The 24,655-nt window shown below is 48.3% G+C and overlaps 1 protein-coding gene across 4 annotated transcripts in view; it reads right to left on the reverse strand.

Moving 5' to 3' along the window:
• braf (B-Raf proto-oncogene, serine/threonine kinase) overlaps nt 1-14,545 on the reverse strand; it is a 202,240-nt gene extending 187,695 nt beyond the window's left edge. For all 4 annotated transcript variants that reach the window (XM_072484234.1, XM_072484233.1, XM_072484232.1 and 1 more), the window contains exon 1: nt 14,439-14,545. In XM_072484234.1, coding sequence (XP_072340335.1) covers nt 14,439-14,537 — 99 coding nt within the window. In that variant the 5' untranslated portion in view covers nt 14,538-14,545. The remainder of the gene's footprint in view (nt 1-14,438) is intronic.
• Nucleotides 14,546-24,655: the final 10,110 nt, after the last annotated feature.

The raw sequence follows: 24,655 nt of genomic DNA on the forward strand, positions 1-24,655 counted from the left end.
TTCGCGTCCCTCCACATTAAGAAGAGCCTTCTCCGGGCTACCAAGGAGGCAAAGGCTAGAACTCCGGACTCTTTCGACTTCTGCACTCCCGGATCATCCGATATCCCAAATATCGCTATCCCCCAGCTCGGTTTTACCCGAGTGTCCAAGACCTTGGACATAGCCTTTGCAAAGCCTTTCCTAAATACCGTAGGTGCCGGGCATGTCCAAAACATATGGGCATGGTTCGCTGGGCTCCCTGAACATCTCACACACCTGTCCTCTACTCCAAAGAACTTACTCATTCTCACCCCTGTCATATGTGCCCGGTGCACCACTTTAAACTGAATCAGGCTCAGCCTGGCACAAGATGAGGAATTGCCCCTGCCCAGGGCGTCAGCCCACAGGCCCTCATCCAGCTCCTCACCCAGCTCCTCCTCCCACTTGTCCTTCAGCTCTTCCACCGAGGCCTCCTCTGTCTCCTGGTATATGTCCGATACTTTGCCATCCCCTACCCACACGCCCGAGACCACCCTGTGCTGTATCCTCCGGGCAGGTAGTAGCAGGAATTCCCCCACCTGCATTTTCACAAACGCCCGAATCTGCATGTACCTAAAAGTGTTCCCCGGGGGGCAACCCAAATTTCTCCTCTAGCGCCCTCAGACTAGCAAAAGTCCCATCAATAAACAAGTCCACCATCCTTTTGATTCCCACCCTGTGCCAGCTTAGAGTCCCACTGTCTATTCTACCTGGAACGAACCCATGGTTGTTTCGTATCGGGTTCCAGACTGAGGCCCCTACCTCCCCCCTGTGCCATCTCCACCGCCCGCAAATCCTCAGTGTCGCCGCCACCACCGGGCTCGTGGTATACCGCGTCGGCGGAAGCGGCAACGGTGCGTCACCAGTGCCCGCAGGTTAGTATCTGCACAGGACGAATTCTATGATTTTTAATCAGTAAGGGAACCAAGGGTATAAGGTGGAAGAGCGGAGTTGAGGATTATCAGATTAGATCAGTCAGTGGTGGCACAGTGGTTAGCTCTGCTGCCTCACAGCACTGAGGACCCAGGTTTGATCCCGGCCACGGCTCACTGTCGTGGAGTTTGTACATTCTTCACATGTCTGCGTGGTCTCACCCCCACAACCCAAAGATGTGCAGGGCAGGTGGATTGGCCACGCTAAATTACCCCTTGATAAAAAAGAAAATCAGATCAGTCATTAAATTGCAGAGTAGACTCGATGGGCCGAATGGCCTATTTCTACTTCTTAGGGTTACGCCTGACGTCTAGTTCTTTTGCCATATTTGAACCAAAGCTGTAATGAGGTCTGGAACTTGCCTGGATAAGTGCAGCACCAGCGTCACTCAAGCAACTCAACTATCCAGGATAGAGCAGCACAGACATCCTTTGTTTTCACTCCGCCACCTTCACTGTTTTTAATATTTTAGCTCACTGGGCTAAATCGCTGGCTTTTAAAGCAGACCAAGGCAGGCCAGCAGCACGGTTCAATTCCCGTACCAGCCTCCCCGAACAGGCGCGGAATGTGGCGACTAGGGGCTTTTCACAGTAACTTCATTGAAGCCGACTCGTGACAATAAGCGATTTTAATTTCATTTCATATTCATTCCCTCCATCATTGACGAACAGTGGCAGCAATGTGCACCATCCATAAGATGCACTGGAACAATTCACCAAGGCTGCTTCAACAGCAAGTTTAAAACCCGAAAGGCACCAGGTCACCTCAAAGCCACAGGCCATCCTGAATTGGAAATATCGTTCCTTCTTGTTGGTCTAAATTCTGGAATCCTGCCTAAACATCACTGTGGGTCAACCGACACCACATGCACAGCACCAGTTCCACAAGGCAGCTCTTCATCACCTTCTCAAGAGGAATTAGGGATGGACAATGAATGTCATATCCCATGCCGAAATATGAAATATTTCTCCACCAGTCTCATATCTAAAAGCATTTCTACGTTTCTGAATGAGATAAAGTCACCAAACAGTATCCATCGTAACAGTCAGGTATTCCTCCGGGAGCTCCGGTTTTCTCCCACAGTCCAAAGATGTGCAGGTTAGGTGGATTGGCCATGCTAAATTACCCTCAGTGTCCAGGGACAGGTCTGTCATGTATCACAATGTCCCCCCAGTATGATAGTGACAGACCCATCCCCAACAATACTGTACACCAGTGTTAGACAGGGGGCCAATTTAGCTCAGTTGACCAGTTGGCTAAACAGCTGGTTTGCGATGCAGTGTGAGACCAGCAGGGCAATTTCAATTCCTGTAACGGCTGAGGTTATTCATGAAGGATCCACCATCTCACTCTTGCCCCTGAGGTTAGGTCTCAGGTTAAATCACCCAAGTCACATCTCCCCTCACAAATGGGAGGGCAGCCCATAGACATCTGGGACGATGGCGACTTTACCTTGACCTATACAGTGACAGACCTGTACTATATCCCGGTGTTATACAGTAACAGGCCTGTGCCCACCGGTATTGTACCCCAGTGTTATTCAGTGTCAGACCCATCCCCACCAGTACTGTACCCCAGTGTTAGTGACAGACCCGTCCCCTCCAGTACGAAACAGTGTCATGCAGTGACAGACCTGTCCCCTCCAGTACCGTGTCCCAGTGTTATACAGTGACAGACCTGTCCCCTCCAGTCCTCTACCCCAGTGTTATACTGGGACAGACTCATTCCCTCTGATAAGTATCCCAGTGTTATACAGTGACAGACCTCCCCCACCAGTACTTTTCCCCAGTGTGACAGTGCTGTACCGCAGTGTTATACAGTGACAGACCCGTCCGCACCAGCACTGTAACCCAGTGTTATTCAGTGAAAGACCCGTCCCCACTAGAACTGCACCCCAGTGTTATACAGTGACAGACCTGTCCCCACCAGTACTGTATCCCAGTGTTACACAGTGACAGACCTGTCCACACCAGTTCTGTACCCCAATGTTACAGTGACAGACCGGTCCCCACCAGTACTGCATCCCAGTGTTATACAGTGACAGACCAGTCCCCACCAGTACTGTACCCCAGTGTTATACAGTGACATACCCATCCCCACCAGTACTGTACCCCAGTGTCACAGTGACAGACCTGTCCCCACCAGTTATGCACCCCAGTGTTGTACAGTGACATACCCATCCCCACCAGTACTGTACCCCAGTGTCACACAGTGACAGACCTGTCGCCACCAGTTCTGTACCCCATGTTATACAGTGACAGACCTGTCCCCACCAGTACTGTACCCCAGTGTTACACAGTGACAGACCTGTCCCCAGCAGTACTATACCTCAGTGTGATTCAGAGACAGACCCGTCCCCACCAGTACTGTACCCCAGTGTTATACAGTAACAGACCCGTCCCTACCAGTACTGTACCCCAGTGTTATAGTGACAGACACGTCCCCACCAGTACTGTACCCCAGTGGTACACAGTGACAGACCCACCCCCAACAGTACTGTAACCCAGTGTTATAGTGACAGACCTGCCCCACCAATAGTGTACCCAGTGTTGCACAGTAACAGATCTGTCCCCACCATGACTGTACCCCAGTGTTAGTGACAGACCCGTCCCCTCCAGTACGTAACATAGAACATAGAACATAGAAAATACAGCACAGAACAGGCCCTTCGGCCCACGATGTTGTGCCGAACCTTTGTCCTAGATTAATCATAGATTATCATTGAATTTACAGTGCAGAAGGAGGCCATTCGGCTCTTTGAGTCTGCACCGGCTCTTGGAAAGAGCACCCTACCCAAACTCAACACCTCCACCCAACACCAAGGGCAATTCGGACATTAAGGGCAATTTATCATTGGCCAATTCACCTAACCCGCACATCTTTGGATTGTGGGAGGAAACCGGAGCACCCGGAGGAAACCCACGCAGACACGGGGAGGACGCGCAGACTCCGCACAGACAGTGACCCAAGCCGGAATCGAACCTGGGACCCTGGAGCTGTGAAGCAATTGTGCTATCCACAATGCTACCGTGCTGCCCTTGAGAACAAGTAAATCTACACTATATCATTTAACCGTAATCCATGTACCTATCCAATAGCTGCTTGAAGGTCCCTAATGTTTCCGACTCAACTACTTCCACAGGCAGTGCATTCCATGCCCCCACTACTCTCTGGGTAAAGAACCTACCTCTGATATCCCTCCTAACACAGTGTCATACAGTGATAGACCTGTCCCCTCCAGTACTGTGTCCCAGTGTTATACAGTGACAGACCTGTCCCCTCGAGTACTCTACCCAAGTGTTATACTGGGACAGACTCATCCCCTCCGATTGGTATCCCAGTGTTATACAGGGACAGACCTTTCCCCACTAGTACTTTTCCCCAGTGTTACACAGTGACAGTGCTGTACCGCAGTATTACAGTGACAGACCGGTCCCACCAGGACTGTACCCCAGTGTTACATAGTGACAGATCTGTCCCCACCAGTACTGTACCCCAGTGTTAGTGACAGACCCGTGCACACCAGTACTGTACCCTGTGTGAGACAGTGACAGACCCGTCGACACCAGGACTGGGCCCGTGTTACGGTGACAGACCTGTCCCCACCAGTACTGTACTGCAAGTGTTATACAATGACAGACCAGTCCCCACTAGTAGTGTACTTCAGTGCTGTACAGTAGCAGACATGTCCCCATCAGTACGGCACCCAGTCTTCAACAGTGACAGATGTGTCCCCTCCAATACTGTACCCCAGTGTTATACAGTGACAGATCTGTCCCACCTGTACCGTGTCCCAGTGTTGTAGTGACAGACCCTTCCCCACCAGTACTGCCCCAGTGTAATAGTGACAGACCTGTCCCCTCCAGTACTGTACCCCAGTGTTACACAGTGACAGACGTGGCCCCACCAGTACTGCACCCCAGTGTTATACAGTGACAGACCTGTTCCCACCAATAGTGTATCCCAGTGTTATACAGTGACAGACCTGCCCCCACCAGTACTGTACCCCAGTGTTATACAGTGACAGACCTGTCCCCTCCAGTACTGTACCCCAGTGTTATACAGTGACAGACCTATCCCCACCAGTACTGTACACCAGTGTTATACAGTGACAGACCTGGCTCCACCAGGACTGTACCCCAGTGTTACACAGTGACAGACGTGGCCCCACCAGTACTGCACCCCAGTGTTGTACAGTGACAGACCTGTCTCCACCACGACTGTACCCCAGTGTTACACAGTGACAGACGTGGCCCCACCAGTACTGCACCCCAGTGTTATACAGTGACAGACCTGTCCCCACCAGTACTGTCTCCCAGTGTTATACAGTGACAGACATGTCCCCTCCGGTACTGTACCCCAGTGTTATACAGTGACAGACCTATACCCACCAGTACTGTACCCCAGTGTTATACAGTGACAGACCTGTCTCCACCAGGACTGTACCCCAGTGTTACACAGTGACAGACTTGGCCCCACCAGTACTGCACCCCAGTGTTATACAGTGACAGACCTGTCCCCACCAGTACTGTCTCCCAGTGTTACAATGACAGACCTGTCCCCTCCAGTACTATACCCCAGTGTTATACAGTGACAGACCTGTCCCCACCTGTACTGCACCCCAGTGTTATACAGTGAGAGATCTGTCCCCACCAGTACTGACCCCAGTGTTATACAGTGACAGACCTGTCCCCACCAGTACTGTACCCCAGTGTTATACAGTGACAGACCTGTCCCCACCAGTACTGTACCCCAGTGTTATACAGTGACAGACCAGTCTCCACCAGTACTGTACCCAGTGTAATACAGTGACAGATCTGTCCCCTCCAGTACTGTACCCCAGTGTTATACAGTGACAGACCCGTCTCCACCAGTACTGTACCCCAGTGTAATAGTGACAGACCCTTGCCCACCAGTACTGCCCCAGTGTAATAGTGACAGACCTGTCCCCTCCAGTACTGTACCCCAGTGTTGCACAGTGACAGACATGGCCCCACCAGTACTGCACCCCAGTGTCATACAGTGACAGACCTGTTCCCACCAATACTGTATCCCAGTGTTATACAGTGACAGACCTGCCCCCACCAGTACTGTACCCCAGTGTTATACAGTGACAGACCTGTCCCCTCCAGTACTGTACCCCAGTGTTATACAGTGACAGACCTATCCCCACCAGTACTGTACACCAGTGTTATACAGTGACAGACCTGTCTCCACCAGGACTGTACCCCAGTGTTACACAGTGACAGACGTGGCCCCACCAGTACTGCACCCCAGTGTTATACAGTGACAGACCTGTCCCCACCAGTACTGTCTCCCAGTGTTATACAGTGACAGACATGTCCCCTCCAGTACTGTACCCCAGTGTTATACAGTGACAGACCTATCCCCACCAGTACTGTACACCAGTGTTATACAGTGACAGACCTGTCTCCACCAGGACTGTACCCCAGTGTTACACAGTGACAGACGTGGCCCCACCAGTACTGCACCCCAGTGTTATACAGTGACAGACCTGTCTCCACCAGGACTGTACCCCAGTGTTACACAGTGACAGACTTGGCCCCACCAGTACTGCACCCCAGTGTTATACAGTAACAGACCTGTCCCCACCAGTACTGTCTCCCAGTGTTATACAGTGACAGACATGTCCCCTCCAGTACTGTACCCCAGTGTTATACAGTGACAGACCTATCCCCACCAGTACTGTACCCCAGTGTTATACAGTGACAGACCTGTCTCCACCAGGACTGTACCCCAGTGTTACACAGTGACAGACTTGGCCCCACCAGTACTGCACCCCAGTGTTATACAGTGACAGACCTGTCCCCACCAGTACTGTACCCCAGTGTTATACAGTGACAGACCTGTCCCCACCAGTACTGTACCCCAGTGTTATACAGTGACAGACCAGTCTCCACCAGTACTGTACCCAGTGTAATACAGTGACAGATCTGTCCCCTCCAGTACTGTACCCCAGTGTTATACAGTGACAGACCCGTCTCCACCAGTACTGTACCCCAGTGTAATAGTGACAGACCCTTGCCCACCAGTACTGCCCCAGTGTAATAGTGACAGACCTGTCCCCTCCAGTACTGTACCCCAGTGTTGCACAGTGACAGACATGGCCCCACCAGTACTGCACCCCAGTGTCATACAGTGACAGACCTGTTCCCACCAATACTGTATCCCAGTGTTATACAGTGACAGACCTGCCCCCACCAGTACTGTACCCCAGTGTTATACAGTGACAGACCTGTCCCCTCCAGTACTGTACCCCAGTGTTATACAGTGACAGACCTATCCCCACCAGTACTGTACACCAGTGTTATACAGTGACAGACCTGTCTCCACCAGGACTGTACCCCAGTGTTACACAGTGACAGACGTGGCCCCACCAGTACTGCACCCCAGTGTTATACAGTGACAGACCTGTCCCCACCAGTACTGTCTCCCAGTGTTATACAGTGACAGACATGTCCCCTCCAGTACTGTACCCCAGTGTTATACAGTGACAGACCTATCCCCACCAGTACTGTACCCCAGTGTTATACAGTGACAGACCTGTCTCCACCAGGACTGTACCCCAGTGTTACACAGTGACAGACTTGGCCCCACCAGTACTGCACCCCAGTGTTATACAGTAACAGACCTGTCCCCACCAGTACTGTCTCCCAGTGTTATACAGTGACAGACCTGCCCCCACCAGTACTGTACCCCAGTGTCATAAAGTGACAGACCTGTCCTCTCCAGTACTGTACCCCAGTGTTATACAGTGACAGACCTATCCCCACCAGTACTGTACCCCAGTGTTATACAGTGACAGACCTGTCCCCACCAGTACTGTACCCCAGTGTTATACAGTGACAGACCTGTCCCCTCCAGTACTGTACCACAGTGTTATACAGTGACAGACCTATCCCCTCCAGTACTGTACCCCAGTGTTATACAGTGACAGGCCTATCCCCACCAGTACTGTACCCCAGTGTAATACAGTGACAGACGTGTCCCCACCAGTACTGTACCGCAGTGTTATACAGTGACAGACCCATCCCCACCAGTACTGTACCTCAGTATTATACAGTGACAGACCTGTCCCCACCAGTACTGTACTCCAGTGTTATACAGTGACAGACCCGTCTCCACCAGTACTGTACCCCAGTGTAATACAGTGACAGAGCTGTCCCCACCTGTACTGTACCCTAATATTAAACAGTGACAGACCTGTCCCCACCAGTACTGTACCCCAGTGTAATACAGTGACAGACCTGTCCCCACCAGTACTGTACCCCAGTGTTATACAGTGACAGACCTGTCCTCACCAGTACTGTACCCCAGTGTTATACAGTGACAGACCTGTCCCCTCCAGTACTGTACCCCAGTGTTATACAGTGACAGACCTATCCCCACCAATACTGTAGCCCAGTGTAATACAGTGACAGACCTGTCCCCTCCAGTACTGTACCCCAGTGTGATACATTGACAGACCTATCCCCACCAGTACTGTACCCCAGTGTAATACAGTGACAGACCTGTCCCCACCAGTACTGTACCCCAGTGTTATACAGTGACAGACCTGTCCCCACCAGTACTGTACCGCAGTGTTATACAGTGACAGACCCGTCCCCACCAGTACTGTACCCCAGTGTAATACAGTGACAGACCTGTCCCCACCAGTACTGTACTCCAGTGTTATACAGTGACAGACCTGTCCCCACCTGTACTGTACCCTAATATTAAACAGTGACAGACCTGTCCCCACCAGTACTGTACCCCAGTGTAATACAGTGACAGACCTGTCCCCACCAGTACTGTACCCCAGTGTTATACAGTGACAGACCTGTCCCCACCAGTACTGTACCCCAGTGTTATACAGTGACAGACCTGACCCCACCAGTACTGTACCCCAGTGTTATACAGTGACAGACCTGTCCCCACCAGTACTGTACCGCAGTGTTATACAGTGACAGACCCGTCCCCACCAGTACTGTACCTCAGTATTATAGTGACAGACCTGTCCCCACCAGTACTGTACTCCAGTGTTATACAGTGACAGACCCGTCCCCACCAGTACTGTACCCCAGTGTAATATAGTGACAGACCTGTCCCCACCTGTACTGTACCCTAATATTAAACAGTGACAGACCTGTCCCCACCAGTACTGTACCCCAGTGTAATACAGTGACAGACCTGTCCCCACCAGTACTGTACCGCAGTGTTATACAGTGACAGACCTGTCCCCACCAGTACTGTACCCCAGTGTTATACAGTGACAGACCCATCCCCACCAGTACTGTACCCCAGTGTTACACAGTGACAGACCCGTCCCCACCAGTACTGTACCCCAGTGTTATACAGTGACAGACCTGTCCCCACCAGTACTGTACCCCAGTGTTGTACAGTGACAGACCTGTCCCCACCAGTACTGTACCCCAGTGTTATACAGTGACAGACCTGTCCCCACCTGTACAGCACCCCAGTGTTATACAGTGAGAGATCTGTCCCCACCAGTACTGACCCCAGTGTTATACAGTGACAGACCTGTCCCCACCAGTACTGTACCCCAGTGTTATACAGTGACAGACCTGTCCCCACCAGTACTGTACCCCAGTGTTGTACAGTGACAGACCAGTCTCCACCAGTACTGTACCCAGTGTAATACAGTGACAGATCTGTCCCCTCCAGTACTGTACCCCAGTGTTATACAGTGACAGACCCGTCTCCACCAGTACTGTACCCCAGTGTAATAGTGACAGACCCTTGCCCACCAGTACTGCCCCAGTGTAATAGTGACAGACCTGTCCCCTCCAGTACTGTACCCCAGTGTTATACAGTGACAGACCTGTCCCCTCCAGTACTGTACCCCAGTGTTATACAGTGACAGACATGGCCCCACTAGTACTGCACCCCAGTGTCATACAGTGACAGACCTGTTCCCACCAATACTGTATCCCAGTGTTATACAGTGACAGACCTACCCCCACCAGTACTGTACCCCAGTGTTATACAGTGACAGACCTGTCCCCTCCAGTACTGTACCCCAGTGTTATACAGTGACAGACCTATCCCCACCAGTACTGTACACCAGTGTTATACAGTGACAGACCTGTCACCACCAGGACTGTACCCCAGTGTTACACAGTGACAGACGTGGCCCCACCAGGACTGCACCCCAGTGTTATACAGTGACAGACCTGTCCCCACCAGTACTGTCTCCCAGTGTTATACAGTGACAGACATGTCCCCTCCAGTACTGTACCCCAGTGTTATACAGTGACAGACCTATCCCCACCAGTACTGTACCCCAGTGTTATACAGTGACAGACCTGTCTCCACCAGGACTGTACCCCAGTGTTACACAGTGACAGACTTGGCCCCACCAGTACTGCACCCCAGTGTTATACAGTAACAGACCTGTCCCCACCAGTACTGTCTCCCAGTGTTATATAGTGACAGACCTGCCCCCACCAGTACTGTACCCCAGTGTCATAAAGTGACAGACCTGTCCTCTCCAGTACTGTACCCCAGTGTTATACAGTGACAGACCTATCCCCACCAGTACTGTACCCCAGTGTTATACAGTGACAGACCTGTCCCCACCAGTACTGTACCCCAGTGTTATACAGTGACAGACCTGTCCCCTCCAGTACTGTACCACAGTGTTATACAGTGACAGACCTATCCCCTCCAGTACTGTACCCCAGTGTTATACAGTGACAGGCCTATCCCCACCAGTACTGTACCCCAGTGTAATACAGTGACAGACGTGTCCCCACCAGTACTGTACCGCAGTGTTATACAGTGACAGACCCATCCCCACCAGTACTGTACCTCAGTATTATACAGTGACAGACCTGTCCCCACCAGTACTGTACTCCAGTGTTATACAGTGACAGACCAGTCTCCACCAGTACTGTACCCCAGTGTAATACAGTGACAGAGCTGTCCCCACCTGTACTGTACCCTAATATTAAACAGTGACAGACCTGTCCCCACCAGTACTGTACCCCAGTGTAATACAGTGACAGACCTGTCCCCACCAGTACTGTACCCCAGTGTTATACAGTGACAGACCTGTCCTCACCAGTACTGTACCCCAGTGTTATACAGTGACAGACCTGTCCCCTCCAGTACTGTACCCCAGTGTTATACAGTGACAGACCTATCCCCACCAATACTGTAGCCCAGTGTAATACAGTGACAGACCTGTCCCCTCCAGTACTGTACCCCAGTGTGATACATTGACAGACCTATCCCCACCAGTACTGTACCCCAGTGTAATACAGTGACAGACCTGTCCCCACCAGTACTGTACCCCAGTGTTATACAGTGACAGACCTGTCCCCACCAGTACTGTACCGCAGTGTTATACAGTGACAGACCCGTCCCCACCAGTACTGTACTCCAGTGTTATACAGTGACAGACCTGTCCCCACCAGTACTGTACTCCAGTGTTATACAGTGACAGACCTGTCCCCACCAGTACTGTACCGCAGTGTTATAGTGACAGACCCGTCCCCACCAGTACTGTCCCTCAGTATTATACAGTGACAGACCTGTCCCCACCAGTACTGTACTCCAGTGTTATACAGTGATAGACCTGTCCCCACCTGTACTGTACTCCAGTGTTATACAGTGACTGACCCGTCCCCACCAGTACTGTACCCCAGTGTAATACAGTGACAGACCTGTCCCCACCAGTACTGTACTCCAGTGTTATACAGTGACAGACCTGTCCCCACCTGTACTGTACCCTAATATTAAACAGTGACAGACCTGTCCCCACCAGTACTGTACCCCAGTGTAATACAGTGACAGACCTGTCCCCACCAGTACTGTACCCCAGTGTTATACAGTGACAGACCTGTCCCCACCAGTACTGTACCCCAGTGTTGTACAGTGACAGACCCGTCCCCACCAGTACTGTACCCCAGTGTTATACAGTGACAGACCTGTCCTCACCAGTACTGTACCGCAGTGTTATACAGTGACAGACCCGTCCCCACCAGTACTGTCCTCCAGTGTTATACAGTGACAGACCTGACCCCACCAGTACTGTACCCCAGTGTTATACAGTGACAGACCTGTCCCCACCAGTACTGTACCGCAGTGTTATACAGTGACAGACCCGTCCCCACCAGTACTGTACCTCAGTATTATAGTGACAGACCTGTCCCCACCAGTACTGTACTCCAGTGTTATACAGTGACAGACCCGTCCCCACCAGTACTGTACCCCAGTGTAATACAGTGACAGACCTGTCCCCACCTGTACTGTACCCTAATATTAAACAGTGACGGACCTGTCCCCACCAGTACTGTACCCCAGTGTAATACAGTGACAGACCTGTCCCCACCAGTACTGTACCGCAGTGTTATACAGTGACAGACCTGTCCCCACCAGTACTGTACCCCAGTGTTATACAGTGACAGACCCATCCCCACCAGTACTGTACCCCAGTGTTACACAGTGACAGACCCGTCCCCACCAGTACTGTACCCCAGTGTTATACAGTGACAGACCTGTCCCCACCAGTACTGTACCCCAGTGTTGTACAGTGACAGACCTGTCCCCACCAGTACTGTACCCCAGTGTTATACAGTGACAGACCTGTCCCCACCAGTACTGTACTGCAGTGTCATACAGTGACAGACCCGTCCCCACCAGTACTGTACTCCAGTGTTATACAGTGACAGACCTGTCCCCACCAGTACTGTACCCCAGTGTTATACAGTGACAGACCTGTCCCCACCAGTACTGTACCGCAGTGTTATACAGTGACAGACCCGTCCCCACCAGTACTGTACCTCAGTATTATACAGTGACAGACCTGTCCCCACCACTGTACTCCAGTGTTATACAGTGACAGACCCGTCCCCACCAGTACTGTACCCGTGTTACACAGTGACAGACGCGTCCCCACCAGTACTGTACCCCAGTGTTATACAGTGACAGACCTGCCCCCACCAGTACTGTACCCCAGTGTTATACAGTGACAGACCTTCCCCCACCAGTACTGTACCCCAGTGTTATACAGTGACAGACCTGTCCCCACCAGTACTGTACCCCAGTGTTATACAGTGACAGACCTGTCCCCACCAGTACTGTACCCCAGTGTTATACAGTGAGACTGTCCCCACCAGTACTGTACCCCAGTGTTATACAGTGACAGACCTATCCCCACCAGTACTGTACCCAGTGTTATACAGTGAGAGACCTGTCCCCACCAGTACTGTACCCCAGTGTTGTACAGTGACAGACCTGTCCCCACCAGTACTGTACCCCAGTGTTATACATTGACAGACCTGTTCCCACCAGTACTGTACCCCAGTGTTATACAGTGACAGACCTGCCCCCACCAGTACTGTACCTCAGTGTTGTACAGTGACAGACCTGTCCCCACCAGTACTGTACCCCAGTGTTGTACAGTGACAGACCTATCCCCACCAGTACTGTACCCCAGTGTTATACAGTGACAGACCTGCCCCCACCAGTACTGTACCCCAGTGTTAGACAGTGACAGACCTGCCCCCACCAGTACTGTACCTCAGTGTTGTACAGTGACAGACCTGTCCCCACCAGTACTGTACCCCAGTGTTGTACAGTGACAGACCTGTCCCCACCAGTACTGTACCCCAGTGTTACACAGTGACAGACCTGTCCCCACCAGTACTGTACCCCAGTGTTATACAGTGACAGACCTGTCCCCACCAGTACTGTACCCCAGTGTTACACAGTGACAGACCTGTCCCCACCAGTACTGTACCCCAGTGTTATACAGTGACAGACCTGTCCCCACCAGTACTGTACCACAGTGTTATACAGTGACAGACCTGTCCCCACCAGTACTGTACCACAGTGTTATACAGTGACAGACCCGTCCCCACCAGTACTGTACCCCAGTGTTATACAGTGACAGACCTGCCCCCACCAGTACTGTACCCCAGTGTTAGACAGTGACAGACCTGCCCCCACCAGTACTGTACCTCAGTGTTGTACAGTGACAGACCTGTCCCCACCAGTACTGTACCCCAGTGTTGTACAGTGACAGACCTGTCCCCACCAGTACTGTACCCCAGTGTTACACAGTGACAGACCTGTCCCCACCAGTACTGTACCCCAGTGTTATACAGTGACAGACCTGTCCCCACCAGTACTGTACCACAGTGTTATACAGTGACAGACCTGTCCCCACCAGTACTGTACCCCAGTGTTATACAGTGACAGACCTGTCCCCACCAGTACTGTACTCCAGTGTTATACAGTGACAGACCTGTCCCCACCAGTACTGTACCCCAGTGTTATACAGTGACAGACCTGTCCCCACCAGTACTGTACCCCAGTGTTGTACACTAACAGATTGCCCTCATTCGTTATGCGGTGTCTCAGCTGCCGGAGCCCCTGTCAGTGCCGGGTTTTGACTGCGGGTGGCTCCGGGTGCGACGCGTCCCCCTCTGTCCCGCCAGCCAGGGAACGCCGGCTCTCACCTCCTCGTGGACGCTCAGGCACTCAGCTTCCTCCCCCGCCGGATCCATCAGCTCCTCGGGGCCGTTCAGCGTCGGCGGATCGGGGCTGGCGGCCGCCATCTTCGAGCCAGGCCCGGCCGGATATGACGTATGCGTGAGGGGGCGGGGACCGGGACGTCCACACATCATGGGCACACCTGATCCACTGAAGCATGTCGGGAGTGAGGTCTAGAGAAACCGAGATCGGGACACAGGTCCTAGCAGAGAGAGAGAGAGAGAGAGACTGGGACACAAGTCCTGGCAGAGAGAGGGAGAGACTGGGACACAGGTTCTGGCAGAGAGAGGGTGAGAGAGTGACTGAGACACAGGTCCTTGCAGAGAGAGAGAGAGACTGGGACACAGGTCCTGGCAGAGAGAGATAGAGACTGGGACAAAGGCCCAGGCAGAGAGAGACAGACTGTGGCGCAGGTCCTGGCAAAGAAAGAGAGAGACTGAGGCACTGGTCCTGGCAGAGAGAGAGAGACCGGGACACGGGTCCTGGCACACAGAGAGAGAGAGACTGGGACACAGGTCCTGGCACAGAGAGAGAGAGAGACTGGGACACAGGTCCTGGCACACAGAGAGAGAGAGACTGGGACACAGGTCCTGGCACACAGAGAGAGAGAGACTGGGACACAGGTCCTGGCACACAGAGAGAGAGAGACTGGGACTCAGGTCCTGGCACAGAGAGAGGTCCTGCCTGCTTATTGATCATGTCCTGTTCTCTGTGTCCATTAGCTGCTTGTCTGTGCCTACCTGTATATCATTATGTGTGGGTCTGCATATCATGACATCTCCCTTTTTTTTAATGTTTGGATGACATATGTGAACATATTTACAAGAATAGGCCAATATTAACATATATACATGTAGTGGATGTTGTTATGGACGAGGCGTTTTCAGAACCCCAAAATGTATCATGGAGTTCAACCAACCTCTCCCTTTAATGTATTTGTTGCTTTTCCTAGCACACGGCTTTTTCCCTAGGTGTGGAATTACAATTATGGACACGTGGGTTTTTAAACACAAAACACTGTTTATTCCATGAACTCAACTTAACATCTCAAATAAACGTTGGATCTCTTAACACCCCTTACTTCAAAGATAATCAGAAAATATTGCAACAGTAAATAATTCCTCAAAATGTTCCTTCAAACTTCCAAGAGACTTAACACCTTTAAATAAAATCACATCAGGTGAAAGGCTTCACTATTATAAATTTAAATCACCCAAATGATCCAGAGATAGTCTTTCATGGCAGAGATCCAGCTCACTGCAAAATACAGACACAAACCCAGCTCTTTTCAAAACTGAAACTAAAAACCTGCAAAACTAAACTGCAAAATGGCTGACATGACCTCAGCTTCACCCACTCTCTGACATCACTGTTTTCTTAAAGGTACATTGCTTAAACATTCATGTCTTAAAGGTACCATCACATGACACCTCCCCCTAAGAAAAAATAAATAAACCATCGACTTCAAGATGGTTTCATTTTTCACTTTTGCACCATCCACTAAGAAATGTACACAGTAAATATACCTTTTCGTTTTTAAAAAAAAACAACACATGCAAACAGGTATAATAATATCATCCATTTTTCTTTGTTCTTCTTCCTCCAACCGAAATCATTCTCGATTGACAGTCTCTTTGAACAAAGTCTCTGCACGACCCATCCATTCCTCTATTCCTCGGCATTTCTCTTCAGGATCAGCTAGTTTAGTTCAATCTGACCACAGAGACCCTTGCAATGCTATAATACAGGAACATTAGTGATCACAGCTTTCAGGCAGTCAAATGCCTGTTGAAAGTCCGCTGTTCATTGACATTTTTTTAGGTTTCTTTAGCAAGACCATCAGTGGAGTAATCACGCCACAAAACATTTGCACAAAGGTTCGATCAAATTCGTTCATGTCAAGAAATCGCATTATTTCCCTTCGGCATGAGGGTATCGGAAACTCCGCAAGGAAAGTGATTCGGGCTTCTCCAAATTCACTTTCGGCTAGGTTCATCATCAAACCCGCCTCCTGATGTCGTTCGAAGAACTCCATACGATGTTTTAAATGTTCTTTCCATGTCTGGAAGTTGGAAATAAAAGCAGCTTGTCCCACTTTCTCAATGCAAATGTGGGATAGGATAAGAGTCCGTTCTTGTAACTGCATTCACCTTTTGATAGTCTACATAGACAACCGTTGAGTACCATCTGGTTTAGGTACCATCACTATGGGTGAGCTCCATTGGCTGCAACCCACTTCAATTATGCCATTCTTCAGCATACTCTCAATCTCTCTGTTAACCTGTGCCAATTTTAAAGGATTAAGTCTATATAGATGTTGTTTGATAGGAACAGCAATTCCCACATCTACATCATGTATAATTGTTTTAGTACTTCCCAATTTATCTCTACAAACTTGCCCATGTGATATCAATAACTCTTTTAGGTCAGTTCGTTTTTCCTCTGGAAGGTAACTTAACAATTCATCCCAATTTTTAAGAACATCATCATTTTCCAATTTAATTTGAGGTATGTCAAATTCACAGTCATCTGGATTTGGTTCGTCACTTTGAGTTAGAATCATTAAAACCTCCTTTTTCTCTCCTTTTCTTTCAAGGTACCTTTTAAGCATATTCACATAATATTGACATGAGTCTTCCTTCTATCTAGTGTTTTTAACCACATAATTCACCTCACTTAATTTCCTTTCAATCTGATACGGTCCACAAAACCTAGCTTTCAAAGGCTCACCTACCACTGGTAACAACACTAAATCTTTATCCCCACTGGCAAAACTACGAACTTTGGATTTCTTGTCCGCGACCCGTTTCATCAACATTTGTGCAACTTTCAAATGTTGTCTAGCCAATTCACCTGCTCTATTTATTCGTTCCCTAAAATTTGACATATAATCCAATAGTGTAATTTCTGATTTCTCACCCACCAATTTTTCCATAATCAATTTAAGTGGTCCTCTTACCTCATGGCCAAAAATGAGTTCAAAAGGACTAAATTTGGTAGACTCATTAGGTGCATCCCTAATTGCAAACAATACGAATGGGATTCCTTTATCCCAATCTTCTGGATAATCTTGACAATACGCCCTCAACATTGTCTTTAATGTCTGATGCCATCTTTCCAACGCTCCCTGCGATTCTGGATGGTATGCAGTTGATTTAAATTGTTTCATTCCTAAGCTATCCATAACTTCTTTGAATAACTTTGAAGTAAAATTCATTCCTTGATCCAATTGAATTTCTGTGGGTAGACCATATCTAGTAAAGAATTTAAGTAACTCCTCCACAATCCTTTTAGCTGTAATATTACATACTGGAATGGCCTCTGGAAATCTAGTAGACACATCCATTATAGTCAAAAGATATTGATTCCCACTTTTTGTTTTAGGAAGCAGTCCTACACAATCGATTAGGACCCTTGTAAAAGGTTCCTCAAATGCTGAAATGGGTATTAAGGGTGCTGGTTTTATCACTGCTTGAGGTTTCCCTATCACTTGACATGTGTGACATGATTGACAAAATTTAATTACATCTTTATGTAGTCCAGGCCAATAAAAATGTTTCAGGATTTTAGCTTGAGTTTTCCTTATTCCCAAATGACCTCCCACTGGTACCTCATGTGCAACTCGCAACACCTCCTTTCTATACCCTACCAGCAATACTACTTGATGAACTTCTGCCCACTTTTCATACGCCTGCATGTGTACAGGTCTCCATTTTCTCATCAAGGCATCATTTTTACGGTAACAACACTCTGGTATACTCTCAGATTCCTCTTCCGTATATGCTTTCTGATATATCCGTTTTATTTCTACATCTTTCTGTTGTAACTCCACCAATTTTCCTGAACTAAAATATCCACCTCATCCTCCACCTGTTCTTGTTCTTTTTCAACCATCTGATCAAAATTTGTTTCTGATAATTGCACCTCAACTTCATCTTCACTCTTTGATTTCTCCTCTTGTCTTAACCTGTGACTTAGCGACCTTGTTACTACACAATCCGGAAAAATCCCAGGAGATTCGTCCTTCAACACATCAGTTGTCTGATTTTCCACTGGCTTATCAACCACAGTAGGCATCACTCCCACCTGCGATCCAGCTATATCATTACCCAAGATAAACTGCATCCCTGGACAAGATAGCTTATCTAATACTCCTACTACCACTTCACCATCTTCACTGGACTTTCAACCTTACCTTATATAATGGAACGCTACTCCTCTCACCCTGAATTCCACATATCACCACCTTTTCTGGCAACATTCTTCCCAAACTACATAATTCCTCATCTTTTACCATTAAAGATTGACTAGCCCCTGTATCTCTTAAAATTGTGACTTCTTAACCTGCTCCTCCTGATACACATGAGTAAACTTTACCCACACAAGTAAATTCTTTAAAGACATCTGGCACCTGCTTAACAATTACTTCTTGAACAGGCACGTACAATCGTTTGCACTTCCTTCGCTTCCCTTGGGCTTTCCTTTACCACTCGAACAAACCCCACCGTCTTATCCTGTTTTACCACATCAGCTTCCCAGTGCTTTTCTTGAACCACCAACACTGTGACTTTACATGGCCTTGTTTATTACAGTGAAAACATTTGAAACTTTTCATCTCTTTTCCACCCTCCTGGATTTCTTTTTTAATCTGAGGTACACTCTCTTTATTGTCTCCCATTAGATCACCTTTACCTTTACCACTTGAGTATTCATGTCCCCAGATTCTATCCCTCACCGGCTGAAACTGATGTCGGAAACCAATCTTTGATTTATGAACTAATTCATAATCATCTGCCATTTCCGCTGCTAATCTCGCAGTTTTAACCCTCTGTTCTTCCACATGAGTTCTCACTACATCAGGAATTGAATTTTTAAACTCCTCCAAAAGTATAATTTCTCTGAGAGCTTCATACATTTGGTCTATTTTCAATGCCCTTATCTACCTATCAAAATTACTCTGCTTGAGCCTTTCAAACTCCATGTATGTTTGACCATATTCTTTCCTTAAATTTCTAAACCTTTGTCTGTAAGCTTCAGGCACTAGCTCATATGCACTTAAGATGGATTTCTTCACCTCCTCATACGTTCCAGATACCTCCTCCGGTAGTGATGCAAACACTTCACTAGCTCTACCTACCAGCTTTGTTTGAATCAGTAACACCCACATGTCCTGTGGTCATTTCATTTGTTTAGCTACCTTCTCAAATGAAATGAAAAAGGCTTCCACTTCCTTCTCGTCAAACCTTGACAATGCTTGGACATATTTAAATAGATCCTCACCACGTCTTCGACTATGACGCTCTGTCTCATTATCCTCATCCATCTCCTCCAACTGTACGTGTCCCTTTACGTCTGCCAATTTTAATTGATTGTCATGTTTCATGGCCATTTTCTGAAGTTCAAACTCCCTCTCTTAATTTTTTTCCCTGATCTGTATCTCCCTTTCTTTTCATTTTTGTTCTGCTCGGGCTATTCTTTCATTTCTCCTTTCTTCTCTCTCCTTTTTTTTCCCCCTCTCTCTCTTTCTCTTTCTTTTTCCTCTCTCTTTCTTTCTCTTTCTTTTTCCTCTCTCTCACTCTCGTATGCCAGCCGCTTTAATTCTCTCTCATGTTCCATTTGTTTAATTTGCAACTGAATTTTTGCCATTTCCAATGAGTCAAACTCGATCTCAGGCAATTTTAAATGCTTAACCACCGCCATAATTACCTGATCTTTTCGCATTTTGTCAGATAATGTTAACTGCAATGTTTTTGCCAAATCTAATAGTCTGCTTTTCGTTTCTGTCCGTAAAGTACTACGTGTGACATTCTCCACTCCCAAAAACCTCTGAGCTTCTGAAAGAGCCATTGTTCACACACTCTCCCCACTTAAACTAAAATACCACACCGGAAAAGCAACAATCCTTCACTGTCTTTAAGTTCTCGCAAGCCAATCCAATATATAGACTTTTATCCCCCTTGAGCCCCCAATTGTTATTGTTATCAGAACCCCAAAATGTATCATGGAGTTCAACCAACCTCTCCCTTTAATGTATTTGTTGCTTTTCCTAGCACACGGCTTTTTCCCTAGGTGTGGAATTACAATTATGGACACGTGGGTCTTTAAACACAATACACTGTTTATTCCATGAACTCAACTTAACATCTTAAATAAACATTGGATCTCTTAACACCCCTTACTTCAAAGATAACTCAGAAAATATTGCAACAGTAAATAATTCCTCAAAATGTTCCTTCAAACGTTCAAGAGACTTAACACCTTTAAACAAAATCACATCAGGTTAAAGGCTTCACTATTATAAGTTTAAATCACCCAAATGATCCAGAGATAGTCTTTCAAGGCAGAGATCCAGCTCACTGCAAAACACAGACACACACCCAGCTCTTTTCAAAACTGAAACTAAAAACCTGCAAAACTAAACTGCAAAATGGCTGACCTGAACTCAGCTCCACCCACTCTCTGACATCACTGTTTTCTTAAAGGTACATTGCTTAAACATCCATGTCTTAAAGGTACCCTCACATGACAATGTGAACATATGTACATGTGAAAACGGCTGTCTAATGCGAGAACACAGAACATAGCAAACAGAACAAATGTTCATAAGTCCAGTCTCTGTGGCTTGCGTCTGATCCTGGTCGACCGCCGGAGAGGTGGTGGTGGGGACGACAGAGCCTTGATGGGCGGGATTAAAGCCCGACTGGTGGCCTCCTGAGTCGAGGTATCAGGAGGTGGCAAAACAGCAGAAGGAAACGGTAAAGAATGTGGTTGCGGGCAGGCAACTTTGCGCAGTGCCCATCTGTTTCGTCACACAACAGAACCATCAGCCAGACGCACAACATACGAGGGGATGGGCAACCTGTCGACAGTTGGAGCTGACCAGCCTCCATCAGGGATCTTGACCCGAACAGTGTCTGACGGGGATAACACGGGCAAATCAGTGGCATGAGCATCAGAGCCCTGTTTTTGCCGGTCTCGGAGTTGCTGCACCTTCTGCAGCACCGGGAGATGATCCAGGTTGGGCACGTGTATGGCTGGAAGTGTCATTCCCAGGTTCCTGTTCATCAGGAGTTGAGCTGGCGACATGCCAGTGGACAGTGCGGTGGCCCAAGGTGAATGTCAGATGCAGAATCCGCGGCCTTGCAGATGAGCTGCTTCACTATGTGCACCCTTTCTCACCCTTTCCGTTTGACTGCGGATAGTGTGGGCTGGAAGTGACGAGTTTGAACTAATACGACTGGGCAAAGAGAGCCCATTCATGGCTGCTGAAGCACAGGCCATTGTCACTCATGACAGTGAGTGGGATACCATGCCTGGAGAACGTCTCCTTACAGGCCTTGATGATGGTACGAGAGCTTCACGACTTCAGGGTAATTAAAATAATCAATGATTAACACGTAATTATGACCATTTGCATGAAGGAGGTCGATGCCAACCTTGGCCACGGAGAGGTATCGATTTCATGCTGCTGAAAGAGAGAGGTGGGACTTCACTAAAGACTGGTGAGAAACTGAAGAGTGCCATCACAGGAGGGCTGTGAATGGATTGGCCAAGAGAGGACCTGCTGGTAAGTAGTGGTTACAGGTAAGGAGTTTTTATTTACATTGTCTATTTTTTTTTTGTTTTTCATTTGGTTTTTTGGGATTTTAGTTGTATAAGTTAACCTAAGGTTTAAGACATGGCAGGAGGTCCCAGACCCGTGTCATGCTCCTCGTGTGTGATGTGCGAGCTCAGGGACATGTCCACTGTCCCTGGCTCCTTCACATGCAAGAAATGTGTCCAGCTGCAGCTCCTGTTAGACCGCTTGACGGCTCTGGAGCAGTGGATGGACTCACTTTGGAGCATCCGCGATGCTGAGGACGTGGTGGATAGCACGTTTAGCGAGTTGATCACACTGCAGGTGAAAGGTACTGAGGGAGATAGAAAATGGGTGACCAAAGACAGAGCAAGAGTAGGAAGGCAGTGCAGGTGTACCCTGCGGTCATCTCCCTGCAAAACAGATATACCGCTTTGGATACTGTTGAGGGAGATGGGGAAAATCAGCAGCAGCCAGGTTCATGTCACCGTGGCTGGCTCTACTGCGCAGGAGGGCAGGAAGAAGAATGGCAGGGCTATAGTGATAGGGGACTCAATCGTAAGGGGAATAGACAGGCGGTTCTGCCGAGGCAATTGAAGCTCCAGGATGGTATGTTGCCTCCCTGGTGCAAGGGTCAAGGATATCTCGGAGTGGCTACAGGACATTCTGGGGGGGGAGGCTGTCTTGGTGCACATAGGCACCAATAATATAGGTAAAAAATGGGATGAGGTCCTCCAAGCTAAATTCAGGGAGTTAGGAGTTAAACTAAAAAGTAGCACCTCAAAGGTAGTAATCTCAGAATTGCTACCAGTGCCACGAGCTAGTCAGAATAGGAATGTCAGGATAGCTAGGATAAATGCGTGGCTCGAGAGATGGTGCAAGAGGGAGGGATTCAAATTCCTGGGGCATTGGAACCGTTCTGGGGAGGTGGGACCAGTACAAACCGGAAGGTCTGCACCTGGGTAGGACTGGAACCAATGTCCGAGTGGGGCCGTTTGCTAGTGCTGTTGGGGAGGGTTTAAACTAATGTGGCAGGGGGATGGCAATAGATGCAGGAAGTCGGAGGGAAGTAAAACGGGGCCAGAAACAAAAAGCAGTAAGGGAGAAAATGTAAGGCAGAGAAGCCAGAGTCAAAAATCAAAAAGGGCCACAGTACAGGGTACCGTGACTGAGGAGAGTGTGAAAATGGAGGTGGCCAATGCAGGATTGAGGGTGTTGTACCTAAATGGGCGCAGTATAGGGGACAAGGTAAATGAGCTTGTTGCACACATTGAAATTGGCCGGTATGATGTTGTGGGCATCACAGAGACGTGGCTGCAAGGGTATCAGGGTTGGGATCTAAATGTCCAAGGATATATGTCCTATCGAAAGGACAGACAGATATGCAAAGGGGGTGGGGTTGCATTGTTAGTAAGGAATGAAGTTAAATCGATAGCAAGGAGCGATATAGGATCAGCTGGAATAGAAGCTCTGTGGGTAGAGTTGAGGAATCGCAAAGGTAAAAAGACCCTGATGGGAGTTATGTACAGGCCCCCAAGCAGTAGTCAGGATGTGAGGTGGAAAATTAATTAGGAGATAGAAAAGGCATGTAAAAAGGGCAATATTACAATAATCATGGGGGACTTCAATATGCAGGTGGACTGGGAAAATCAGGTTGGTAGTGGATCCCAAGAAAATGAATTTGTGGAATGTTTAAGAGATGGTTTCTTTGGAGCAGCTTGGTGACAAATCCTACTAGGGAACAGGCAATTCTGGATTTGGTGATGAGACTTGATTAGGATTCTTAAGGTGAAGGAACCCTTAGGGAACAGTGACCACAATATGATAGAATTTATCCTGCAGTTTGAGAGGGAGAAGCTGCAATCAGATGTAATGGTATTACAGTTAAATAAGGGTAACTACAAAGACATGAGGGAGGAGTTGGCCAGAGTTGATTGGAAAAGGAGTCTGGCAGGGAAGATAGTGGAACAGCAATGGCAGGTGCTTTTGGGGGTTATTCGGAAGGCATAACAGAAATTCGTCCCAAAGAGGAGGAAACGTGCTAAGGGGAGGACAAGGCATCCATGGCTGATGAGGGATGTCAAGGACAGCATAAAAGCTAAAGAAAAAGCATACAAAGTGGCGAGAATTAGTGGGAAGCCGGAGGATTGGGAAGCCTTTAAACGCGAGCAGAGGACGACTAAAAAAGCAATAAGGGGGAGAAGATGAAGGATGAATGCAAGCTAGCTAGTAATATAAAGGAAGATAGGGAGAGTTTTTTTCAATATATAAAAGGTAAGAGAGAGGCAAAAATAGACATTGGATCACTGGAAGTTGTGGCTGGAAAAGTAATAATAGGAAACAAAGAAATGGCATAAGAATTGAATAGTTAATTTGCATCAGTCTTCACGGTGGAAAACACCAGTGGGATGCCAGAGCTCCAGGAGAACCAGGGGGCAGAGGTGAGTGCAGTGACCATTACTTTTTTTTGAATAAACATTTTATTGAGGTATTTTTGGTATAGTAACAACAAGAAAATAAACAATATACATGAAACCATGAACATAGTGCGAAAGCTATTTACCTCTCTTACAGGTCCCACCCTTATTGACCTCCCTACTCTAATTA

Source organism: Scyliorhinus torazame, chromosome 19, assembly GCF_047496885.1.
Source record: "Scyliorhinus torazame isolate Kashiwa2021f chromosome 19, sScyTor2.1, whole genome shotgun sequence".
NCBI classification, from domain to species: Eukaryota; Metazoa; Chordata; class Chondrichthyes; order Carcharhiniformes; family Scyliorhinidae; genus Scyliorhinus; species Scyliorhinus torazame.